The sequence below is a fragment of the Pristiophorus japonicus genome, chromosome 20, assembly GCF_044704955.1.
Source record: "Pristiophorus japonicus isolate sPriJap1 chromosome 20, sPriJap1.hap1, whole genome shotgun sequence".
In the NCBI taxonomy this organism is placed as follows: domain Eukaryota; kingdom Metazoa; phylum Chordata; class Chondrichthyes; family Pristiophoridae; genus Pristiophorus; species Pristiophorus japonicus.
The window spans coordinates 30,538,849-30,550,985 of NC_091996.1; the positions used below are offsets into that span (position 1 = coordinate 30,538,849).

The window sequence follows — 12,137 nt, forward strand, 5'->3', positions numbered from 1 at the left end:
GTGAGGAGGACACAAAAAATCTGCAAAACGGACATAGACAAGCTAAGTGAGTGGGCAAAAATTTGGCAGATGGAGTATAATGTTGGAAAGTGTGAGGTCATGCACTTCGGCAGAAAAAAATCAAAGAGCAAGTTGTTATTTAAATGGAGAAAGTTTGCAAAATGCCGCAGTACAGTGGGACCTGTGGGTACTTGTGCATGAAACACAAAAGGATAGTATACGGGTACAGCAAGTGATCAGGAAGGCCAATGGAATCTTGGCCTTTATTGCAAAGGGGATGGAGTATAAAAGCGGGGAAGTCTTGCTACAGCTATACAGGGTATTGGTGAGGCCGCACCTGGACTACTGCATGCAGTTTTGGTTTCCATATTTACAAAAGGGTATACTTGCTTTGGAGGCAGTTCAAAGAATGTTCACTAGGTTGATTCCGGGGATTAGGGGTTGACTTATAAGGAAAGGTTGAGTAGGTTGAGCCTCTACTCTTTGGAATTCAGAAGAATGAGAGGTGATCTTATTGAAATGTATAAAATTATGAAGGGGCTTGACAAGGTGGATGCAGAGAGGATGTTTCCACTGATGGGGGAGACTAGAACTAGAGGGCATGATCTTAGAATAAGGGGCCGCCCCATTTAAAACAGAAATGAGGAGGAATTTCTTCTCTCAGAGGTTTGTAAATCTGTGGAATGTGCTGCCTCAGAGAGCTGTGGAAGCTAGGACATTGAATAAATTTAAGACAGAAATAGACAGTTTCTTAAACAATAAGGGAATAAGGGGTTATGGGGAGTGGGCTGAGTCCATGATCAGATCAGCCATGATCTTATTGAATGGTGGAGCAGACTCAAGGGGCCGTATGGGCTACTCCTGTTCCTATTTCTTATATTCTTATGAAATGTGGGCAACGTGGCGGCCAATTTGCGCACAAGCAAGCTCTCACAAACAGCAATGTGATAATGACAAGATCATCTGGATTTTTTTTGTCGATTGAGGGCTAAATATTGTCCAGGACACTGAGGATAACTCACTTGCGTTTCTTCGAAATAGTGCCATGGGATCTTTTACGTCCACTTGAGAGAGCAGACGGGACTTTGGTTTAACGTCTCATCCGAAAGACGGCACCTCCGACAGTGCAGCGCTCCCGCAGCACTGCACTGGAGTGTCAGCCTAGATTTTTTGTGCTCAAGTCCCGAGAGTGGGACTCAAAACCACAACCTTCAGACTCAGAGACAAGTGTACTACCCACTGAGCCACAACTTCCCCATTGGCTAAATCAAAACAGTAACAAGTACCAACACATAAAGACGAATTTGAATGTCCCTGATCATTCAATACTAAGATTTCAGCTTGCACTATTTGAGTCAGGAAACAGTGCTGAAATTACCAGTCTGCTACCAGTCTGATGTTCAATCCTCCGAGCACTGAATGTCCGTTTGCAGCATTCAAAATATGCAGACATTTTCTATCATTTAGCATCTGTAAAAATATTATTCTGCAAATTTCTTGCACTGTATATTGCAAAGTGGAGCTGGCGTATTGTGCAGAACTGTATGGACATTTCTAAGTGTTTAACATTTGAATAAACTGCAACTAATGTAAATTATTATATATGTTTTATTAATAATAACTTTTATTTATATAGCGCCTTTAACGAAGTAAAACATTCCAAGGCGCTTCACAACTGTGTTACAGACAAACATTTGACACCGAGCCACAGAAGAAATTAAGACAGATGATCAAAAGCTTGTTTAAAGAGGTAGGTTTTAACGAGCGTTTTGAGGAGGAAAGAGAGGTAGAGAGGCGGAGAGGTTTAGGGAGGGAGTTCCAGAGCTTAGGGCCCAGGCAGCTGAAGGCACGGCCACCGATGGTTGAGCAGTTATAAGGAGGGATGTTCAAGAGGCCAGAATTTGAGGAGTGCAGACATCTTGTGGGGTTGTGAGACTGAAAAAGATTACAGAGATAGGGAGGGACAAGTCCAAGGAGTGATTTGTAAACAAGGATGAGAATTTTGAAATTGAAGCTTTGTTTAACTAGGAGCCACTGTAGGTCAGAATGCACAGTTTTACAGAATTCAAAGCTATCCTAGTCTTGAAAAGATTACAATCTACTCCTCAATTCAAAATTACCTATTCAAATCTACATTACTTAACTAAAATGTTGGATAGTTTGATAAAAGACTTGGAATTATGAGGAGCAGACAGTAATCGTGTAACTTATAGGAAGCTTTAATCAGTGTACTGTCGAATCAACTAAAAATATGAGGATATTCTTTACTGGTTCAATAGGACTTATAGAGCTGATCCAAAATTGACACTGGAAAATGGAAACGCTCCCTTGTAAAAGTTACACAGGAAACAATTGTGGCAGTCTTGTTCGAAATGAACATAAGTGCACAGCACACAGAACTCAACTTCCTGATCATAATTTAACAGTTGGATCTGTGCTCAAAATTATGTTATTTCCTGGTGCAGCTACAAAGGATTATTTTTTTAATGTGCCGTCCAGGCAGTGCAGAGAAGGTTTGCATTTCTCTCCCCAAAATATCCCACGGTATCCTGTGGGATGCTGTAAGAGCTGTTGTGCAGAATGTAATCTCCTCCAAGACATTGTCCAGAAGTCGCATTTAAAGCTACTCTGCCTCGTAATCAAACATTTGGCATTTTCTAGTCATTATCTAAACTAGCTTGCTTGCTGAAAATTAATATAAATGGTTCCATAGCCATGCAATCCTCACAAAAAAACATATTCCGGCCAATGTCCTGGAATTTGTAAATTATTACCAAGCCTTAACTTTGCTCATTACCCATATAGTTGTGATGCAGCAGCCCTATTTTTTGGAAATCAGTTATATACAACTTTGTGCCTATCTCATTCTGCTGCCTTTAACACAGTAGAAATCGTGGCGGAGGTGCGGCGAATGAGGGTACGGGCCCCAGAAGAGGCGAGGGCCCAAGGGCAGCAGGGGCCAGCCCACACTGCGAAGTGTGTACGCACTAGGTCCATGCAGCAGAGCAGGTCTCCAGTCGTCCTGGTTCAATCCTTGCCACTGGATAACGGCCTAGCTCTGTCAAACCCGTGTGGTGGCTGGTGTGCAACGGTCACCACACATTAAAAAAATTCACGCACAGGCATCTTCCACCCCCTTCAATTGGAGTTCAGGACTGGAACATCAGGTCCTTCATTGAAACATCTGTGAACTCTTGTGGAAGCAAATCATCCTCGTTCGAGGGACCGCCTATGATGATGATGTAAACTTACAGGAATATTCCAAGATAAGGTTTCCTGGAACAGTCTTAACCAAACGTTTTCTTTAAAAAAAGACCTGATTGGAGCTGCCATTTTCACACCAGTCCTGTGGGGTGACATTTCAGCATCAAACCCAATGGTCTCAGCACCCTGTTAACTCGTCTGTCTCCTGCACATTATAAATCAGTGGAGCATCCCACGGTGAACGAAAGATGCCTAGGCACTGCCAGTTTTGAAAAAACATTTTCTTCCCCGCTTTTTGTTTTAGAAACTTTCCAACAGAATTTTTGTAGAATGCCCAAGGTAGACATTCCTTCCATGACTTTTCAATCCAAGAAAAATGGCTCCGCCCTAAGTCTCGGTTAGTGCTCTCAGCCGGCGTAGGACGGGGAATTGGGAGGACAATAATAGCTCAATAACTTCGACAAAATCAATTCAAAAATGTTTTTTTCTCCGCTGTATACTGCCCCTGCCACACTCGCCAACTCTGGCTGAGAGGAAAAACCTGCTTCCGGCCTACACTCACTGGAATTTAGAAGAATGAGACGGGATCTCATAGAAACATATAAAAATCTGACTGGACTGGACAGGTTAGATGCAGGAAGAATGTTCCCGATGTTGGGGAAGTCCAGAACCAGGGGTCACAGTCTAAGGATAAGGGGTAAGCCATTTAGAACTGAGATGAGGAGAAACTTCTTCACTCAGAGAATTGTGAACCTGTGGAATTCACTACCACAGAAAGTTGTTGAGGCCAGTTCGTCAAATATATTCAAAAGGGAGTTAGATGTGGCCCTTATGGCTAAAGGGATCAGGGGGTATGGAGAGAAAACAGGAATGGGGTACTGAAGTTGCATGATCAGCCATGATCACATTGAATGGTGGTGCAGGCTCGAAGGGCCGAATGGCCTGCACCTATTTTCTATGTTTCTATGTTACACATGTGCCATAACGTTACACAATGGACCAGGGTGGACGTTCCTACAATTTTCCTTCCCTCCTCATGGAGAACCAGATAGGGGACATGACTACCACCCTGAATGCTCCAGTGAAACATGGTGACCATGTTGGTGACCTTGGAAAACTGGGCTACTTCTCACTCAGGCATTCAAGATGTGATTAGATACAGCTTCACACCCACAGTTCCGCTACGGGGAATGATCTATCCCAGCCTTGTCATTGTAGGAAGGGACATCAATCAGAAGCTGATCTCTTCCCCAATAGAAAGAGAGCGAAGATGAGAGAACGAGTCATCCCATAGCTTTCAGATTTAGCAGCCCCTCTCCACCCAACACCCCCACCCCCCAACTTCCCCACCCCCCAAAGAAAGTTTCAGACTTCTCTGAAGGGTCCCTTCTGTCTTCAGATAAGCTGCAGACCTGCTCAACTTCATGGAGAAGTTTCAGGGGCTGAGATTGTCCAACGCTCGAAGCAAGGCATACCTACTGTTTTCGGCGATTTCTGCCGCCCCAATGCAGCCAAACCTTTGAAATTCAGCAGTTTGGGGGGTTTTTTCAAGCGGGGTGGAAGTGGCCTCATGATGGAGGTGGAAGTGAGGATGGGGCGGAGAGGCGCGGGAGCGTAGGATTGTCTTGGACGGACAAATTAAATTGGGCTGAATAGCCTCCTTCACCCATAAATGTCTTGCGATCAAAAAGCCATGACAGGCATGTTTACATAGGAAATGGCATTATTAAAAAATATTTTAATTTTTTTCTATTTATTCGTTCATGGGATGTGGACGTCACTGGCAAGGCCAGCATTTATTGCCCTTCCCTAATTGCCCTCGAGAAGGTGGTGGTGAGCTGCCTTCTTAAACCACTGCAGTCCGTGTGGCGAAGGTGCTCCTACAGTGCTGTTAGATAAGGACTTCCAGGATTTTGACCCAGCGACGAAGAAGGAACGGCGATATATTTCCAAGTCAGGATGGGGTGTGATTTGGAGGGGAACTCGCAGGTGATGGTGTTCCCATGTGCCTGCTGCACTTGTTCTCCTTGGTGAGAGAGGTCGCGGGTTTGGGAGGTGCTGCCGAAGTAGCCTTGGTGAGTAGCCCTGTGCACTCTCGGCAGAATCACCGGATAGAGATAGGCAGGAGTGGGAACCGTGGCTAATTTTCCCGCCCCTTATTATCCCCTCCCTGATAAAGTGCAACACCCCACCGACACCTGGGAGTCCCTGGCCAAAGACCGTCCTAAGTGGAGGAAGTGCATCCGGGAGGGCGCTGAGCACCTCAAGTCTCGTCGCCGAGAGCATGCAGAAACCAGGCGCAGGCAGCAGAAGGAGCCTGCGGCAAACCAGTCCCACCCACCCTTTCCTTCAACCACTGTCTGTCCCACCTGTGACAGAGACTGTGGTTCTCGTATTGGACTGTACAGCCACCTAAGAACTCATGTTAAGAGTGGAAGCAAGTCTTCCTCGATTCCGAGGGACTGCCTATGATGATGGTGATATCCCCTCATCTGTGACTAGACAGCTTACCATAAATCGGGAATCAAACATGAGACTGTTAACATACTTCGGTTCACCAAATGATCCCAACATTAGAGAAGTCTATATGTTTTCTGTGTGTGCGTGTGTACATGTGTGTGTGCATACGGCGGAAGAGGGGTTTAAGGAGATGATTAGTCGTGGATCTAAAACATCACAAATAACTATATATATTTTAGGTTAGAAATAAAGACAAAAGCATTCCAGAAATACATAGGAAATTGATGGGCATCTGAAATGGAAGGATAGGTTTATATTTTAGGTTTGACACTTTCTCAAAGAAGGTTGAATGAAGACTCACATCCCAAACTTTAACTTATTTTCTGTGGCAGATGCTGAGTAGTGGAATTTTGGGAGAGGCTATTTGTAGTTTAAGTTCACCTACAGTCCTTTGTGACTGTTCCAGCCCCATTTGTAATTCAAATTCAACTTTGTTGTTGCTTCAGCCGTGTACTTTAGTTTATATTTTTTGCATTTTTACACCAATTCACGGACCAGAAAGCGTGCCTCAGCTCTGTGATCAGGGCCTGCCACATGCTTTATTTTACATGCAGACAGTTCTGGGAAATTCCTTCTCCATTTTCACAATGGTGTGGATTTCAGGTGGGAGTATTGTTGGCAGTGGATGCAAAAGCTATCTTCTCAGAAGCACAGAATGAACCCCACACGCTACATACTTGGAATTGCTATTACCATATTACCAACCGCTGTGTTGTTTAACATATTGCCCCAAACTATTTCAACATTTGTAACTATTTGAAAGGAACATTGATGAAGAGCACATGTTTGAAATGTTAGGCACCAGCAGAGCTCTTAAGGTAGATGGGAAACGGGACTAACCTGCACTTCTTGCTGACAGCCCGAACCTGGTTTGTAAAGGAGGTTGTTCTGATCTTCTAGAGCATGTGGGTGATGGCTCCGTTGTTCCTCCATTGTAGCATGTCACCGTGAGGTTTTATTTATTAATCCTGCGGAGGTAGGAGGCAGTTAAATCTTTGCCAAACAGCACTGCAACCGAGTATTCATTTTCTAACCGGTTTTCCTCCCAACCTCACTCAATGCTGATTCAACGTGCTGACCCTGCCTTATACTTTGCATCAATACATTCATTCTTTTCACACTTCTTCCATCTGACACTTGCCAGCTATCCATTTCGGAAGTCCTATTTTCTCTCAGCTAGTTCACATTTACTTTCCATGCCAACACAGTCACTGGGACAATAGTTTTCAGGCTAAGGCAGGCTTTTATTCACATCTATCATCAACATCTCCCATTACCTGTGGCAATGCTGCCCTTCAAAACTATTCTTTCTTGAAAGGTGTGAATTCAAAAGATACAATTGCAAGCAATCCGAGCGGCTGCAGAGTTCTTTTACAGGTGGCAGCTATGAGGAATGAAGAGATTTCCAGTAAGAATCTTGCAACTCTCTCTCACTCACTACGAGAATGTCACGATCCCACATGAAACAAAGTTATTTCTCAACTTCAGTGCGAGCTCCACTTCCTGCTTTCGCAATGCTCCAGAGCTGGGCATTGACCAAAGTTCCTACAAATCATTAGTGCAATGCTGTAAATGAACCATTAAATGATTACTCAGAGACTATTGCAAAACCTCCCGCCCACACGCATACAAATAGCTCATTAGACCAGATTGTACCGGCTAATCGGGTCAGATTTTATGTCTTCTTAACCCTTTTAACACATGTGGTGTGCTGCTATTCTCTACTCACATTCCAGAAGGGCTTCCCTCACTGAAAGAGCTTATTATCAGACAGTCAGTAACTCTACGCTCACCACAGCCTTTCCGCTTGAAGTGACCTATGGCAAAGTACACCATGTCATGCTGGGCAGTGAGTCAGCTACAGGAACTGAAAGACGTTCTGAACCATTAATTCTTTTTCTGGTATCTGAGTAAACCCCCCCCCCCCCCCCCCCACCCCCGACTTGATCCATTCATACTGATATTTACTCTTTCCGATAATCTTCGTGCCCACTGGCACACCAGGACATACTTATTTACTTTTTCTCTCCTTCACAAAGCACTTTGGTGAGTCTGTTGTTTGCGTTCACCGGCCACACAGTTTGAAAGGATTAATGTGCCCTTATGTTAGGCTTTATTCATTGATTTCTGCATCTGAGACAAGGTAGCTGTGAGTCTAAAGCAAGTGGCTATTCTTAGATCTAAATGTTTGTGAAGTAAAGCAAGATCACTTTGTGTCCCATTGCCTGTTGAAATTGGACTTGTTTACCACAGTCTTTAACCCTTTGAGTACTGCAAGGTTCTGTCAGTTTTCTTTCATTAACCTCTGGGAAAATGATTGCTATAACATTTCCAGTAACAACTGCATCCAGTAGAATCTGAGTATCATAAAATCATAGAATGATACATCACAGAATTAAGCCATTCAGCCCATTGCGCCAGCTCTTTGAAAACAAAATGTGCAAAACCAAAGTGCATTTTATAATATATAAGTAAATTGTCTGTGGCATTACTCACAATTAGTTGGTGAATTTGAAGTTCAATATATAGGACAGTGATGGAGTTGGCAACCAAACTTCAGCAACAGGCTCCACACTGCCACCTACTGGCATGAGCCTGCAACTATATTGTTACAGGCAACTGTTTACATACAGGATTTCCATTCGAAGTGTTTGCATAAGCAGTTTCAAGATTAAATATTGATATCAAAGTGTGACCAAAAACCATGACAACAGGAAGTTGGATCAGAAGTGTGTGTATACATAAGGATTTTAATAATATATAAAGGGGAGTAAGTCAGAAAATATAAACATTGGAATCATGTCACTCCATTGTTTTAAGGATACTGTAGAAATGGCACCAAGGCCTCAATCAGTTAACACAGTTTGCATAACTGTGATGTAGTATGATTGTCAGGGACAACTTGGTGCTTGTTGTCATCTCATGACATTCTATGGTAATGTGGCCTTTGACTGGCTAGTGCAGATTTGAAATTCGAAAGCTTTGCCGCATTGAACCATCCTCAGTGCTCCTTTTCAAGGTGCGATGCACCCCTGCCCTGGCTACACTTCTGGTGCAACCGCTGTTAGATTTTGACTTGGCAAAGATTTTAAATGAACGTAGCTTGGAAATTGCTGTTGGAAGTATTAACAGATAACTGCTTATCTCGGTCCCTAGGATGTCCCTCTGTCCGCTATTTTAGTGGAGGCATTACCCTATTTAGGGGATGGAGTATAAAAGCAAGGAAGTCTTGCTACAGCTATATAAAGGTATTGGTGAGGCCACACCTGGAATACTGCGTGCAGTTTTGGTTTCCATATTTACAAAAGGATATACTTGCTTTGGAGGCAGTTCAGAGGAGGTTCACTAGGTTGATTCCGGAGATTGACTTATGAGGAAAGGTTGAGAAGGTTGGGCCTCTACTCATTGGAATTCAGAAGAATGAGAGATGATCTGATCGAAATGTATAAGATTATGAGGGGGCTGGACAAGGTGGATGCAGAGAGGATGTTTCCACTGATGGGGGAGACTAGAACTAGAGGGCATGGTCTTAGAATAAGGGGCCGCCCATTTAAAACTGAGATGAGGAGAAATTTCTTCTCTCAGAGGTTGAACATCTGTGGAATTCGCTGCCTCAGAGAGCTGTGGAAGCTGGGACATTGAATAAATTTAAGACAGAAATATTCTTAAACGATAAGGGAAAAAGGGGTTATGGGGAGTGGGCGGGGAAGTGGAGCTGAGTCCATGATCAGATCAGCCATGATCTTATTGAATGGCGGAGCAGGCTCGAGGGGCCGTATGGCCTACTCCTGCTCCTATTTCTTATGTTCTTATGTTATATTCTTATAAAATAGACAAGCTAAGAACCGCATTAAGATAACAGATAGCGGGAGTGCAGCAAAGGTTCACCAGACTGATTCCCGGGATGGCAGGATTGACATATGAGGAGAGACTGGATCGACTGGGCCTGTATTCACTGGAGTTTAGAAGAATGAGAGGGGATCTCATAGAAACATATAAAATTCTGACAGGATTGGACAGGTTAGAGGCAGGAAGAATGTTTCCGATACTGGGGAAGTCCAGAACCAGGGGTCACAGTCTAAGGATAAGGGGTAAGCCATTTAGGGCCGAGATGAGGAGAAACTTCTTCACTCAGAGAGTTGTTAATCTATGGAATTCTCTACTGCAGAAAGTTGTTGAGGTCAGTTTGTTAGATATATTCAGAAGGGAGTTAGATGTGGCCCTTACGGCTAAAGGGATCAAGGGGTATGGAGAGAAAGCAGGAAAGGGGTACTGAGGTGAATTATCAGCCATGATCATATTGAATGGTGGTGCAGGCTCGAAGGGCCGAATGGCCTACTCCTGCACCTATTTTCTATGTTTCTATGTTATGGGGAGCGGGTGGGGAAGTGGAGCTGAGTCCATGATCAGATCAGCCATGATCTTATTAAATGGCAGAGCAGGCTCGAGGGGCCTTATGGCCTACTCCTGCTCCTATTTCTTATGTTCTTATAAAATAGACAAGCTAAGAACCGCATTAAGATAACAGATAGCGGAATGCCATACAAGCCCTTTAAGTACTTGTCCACTAATATCCACAACAGCGATTTCTCGACTCATATCTGCACTCTCACTGGCAAATGAAGGCAAAAATCAGATAGGCCGTCAGTGGGAAATAAGTGAATCAGGATGTGAAAAATGCTCGGATTTTCTGAAATTATTTCATCAATCTCTTTCTTTAATCAAAGTCCCATTGTTGTCTAATTGCTCACATTTGAGCGAGGAGATTGAGTTAGCACGCAGGTCGGCATGATGCCTTTGTCACTGAATATTGCTACTTCACTTGTGATGGTCATGCACTTGCCTTCCAACATGGTGGGCAATATCAGGATGATGCTATTTCTGTCAGCCTCGGACTAAGTAATACTAGACCAATGTGAGCTGCTCCCAGATGGCTGGATAACACCGAGCTTGTAAAAGTAATTTAATTTTTTTGTTGTTTTAGTAATTCACTGAAGGTTTCATTTCTAAATTGGCCTAAGTGCACAGTTGAAAGCTACTGATTCAATATTCTCCATCTGTACATTCCCTATGCCTGAGGCAGTGCTGTGGGCCAGCAGAGGACCTCCTGTAGGTTTACCAGCTCCACTGCCCTTCATGTATTACTGTATCAACAAGATGCACTTTGTGAGAGCTAAGTACAGCTTTTAGCACATGCTCGACACGAAATTTCCTTCAGCCTTTTATATAATTTTTTTTTGTTTTATTTAATTTGGCCGCATAGTAATAATCAAGATCAGAAATATAAGTTTTTTTTCTTGTCATTTATTCCTGTAAATCTGATTTATGTTGCTCAGTGAGCAGTTCCTGCTTTTCCACCCCTCCCCCGTTGCCTCGCTGAGAATTAATGTCTCGCACACACAGCTTGTGATGCCGTGCACAGATATTAATTCAAAGGTAGCAGAGTAGCAAAAAAAATCAGCAAAACCTGTTGAATAATGTATGTATTAACCTCTTGTATATAATGAATGAAACATTGAATTTAATGTTTTTTTTCCGCAAAGAATTAGCCTTATCTTTTTCACCCTTCTTCTCATCTTTCGGTCTACCCTAGCCACTTGCGATATCCCCAGCCTCCTCTCTCAGCCCTCTGCCACTGCTCTTGTGTAGAGGCACGTGATCAGGGCCCAGGAGAGGCACGAGTTTGGGGCCTAGGGGCAGCACGGGCCAGCCCACACTACGATATGTGTGTGCACTAGGTCTGTGCAGCAGAGTTGGTCTCCAGTCGTCTTGGGTAATCCTTCCCACTGGACCAAGACCTAGCTCTGTCAAGTCTGTGTGATGGCTGGTGTGCCACACGTTAAAAAAATCCACGCACAGGCGTCTTCCACCCTTCAAGATTTAGTTTGGGACCTGGAATTTTAGGTCCTTCATTGAAACACCTGTGAACTTCTTGATGTGGAAGCAAGTCATCCTCGATTCGGAGGACTGCCTATGATGCCGATGATGATGTAGCAGATGGCTAGGATATGCATTGGAGCACTCAGGAAGTGCATGGTCCCTGCTCAATGCCACCTCAAATAGCATGGCTCAGATCAGGATTTCATCATGTGGGGAATTGTGGACATGATCCTAACTTTGACGCCCATATCCACCCATTCAAAGCACCGTTTCACCCGCTCCATTCAACAGAACAAAGCACAGTTTTGTGTCATTGAAGAAATATTCAGACGTCCACTCAGGGCCTGGATTGAGGAGAGGGAGTGCCGCACGGAGGCTCATACATTGACCCACTTTTAACCTATTGCAGCACTACCTACAGCTGAGCTGGTCAAATCAATATGACAGGATTCAGGTTAATGTCAGATATTCAGAAAAGAATGACCAAATCACAACGGGAAAAACTTTATAATCAGCTCCACTTCTGGCAGAAA

The 12,137-nt window shown here is 43.8% G+C and overlaps 1 protein-coding gene across 11 annotated transcripts in view; it reads right to left on the reverse strand.

The window, feature by feature from the left end:
• The window catches only part of LOC139232464 (serine/threonine-protein kinase Nek6-like), a 337,407-nt gene that overhangs the window by 223,148 nt on the left and 102,122 nt on the right, over window positions 1-12,137 (reverse strand). For 7 of the 11 annotated variants that reach the window (XM_070862692.1, XM_070862690.1, XM_070862681.1 and 4 more), the window contains exon 2: window positions 6,565-6,692. In XM_070862692.1, coding sequence (XP_070718793.1) covers window positions 6,565-6,657 — 93 coding nt within the window. In that variant the 5' untranslated portion in view covers window positions 6,658-6,692. Of the gene's footprint in view, window positions 1-6,564; window positions 6,693-7,001; window positions 7,218-7,453; window positions 7,516-7,692; window positions 7,716-7,743; window positions 7,801-12,137 lie in introns of those variants that run through there. The other 4 variants (XM_070862688.1, XM_070862689.1, XM_070862687.1 and 1 more) reach the window with 4 other exon arrangements.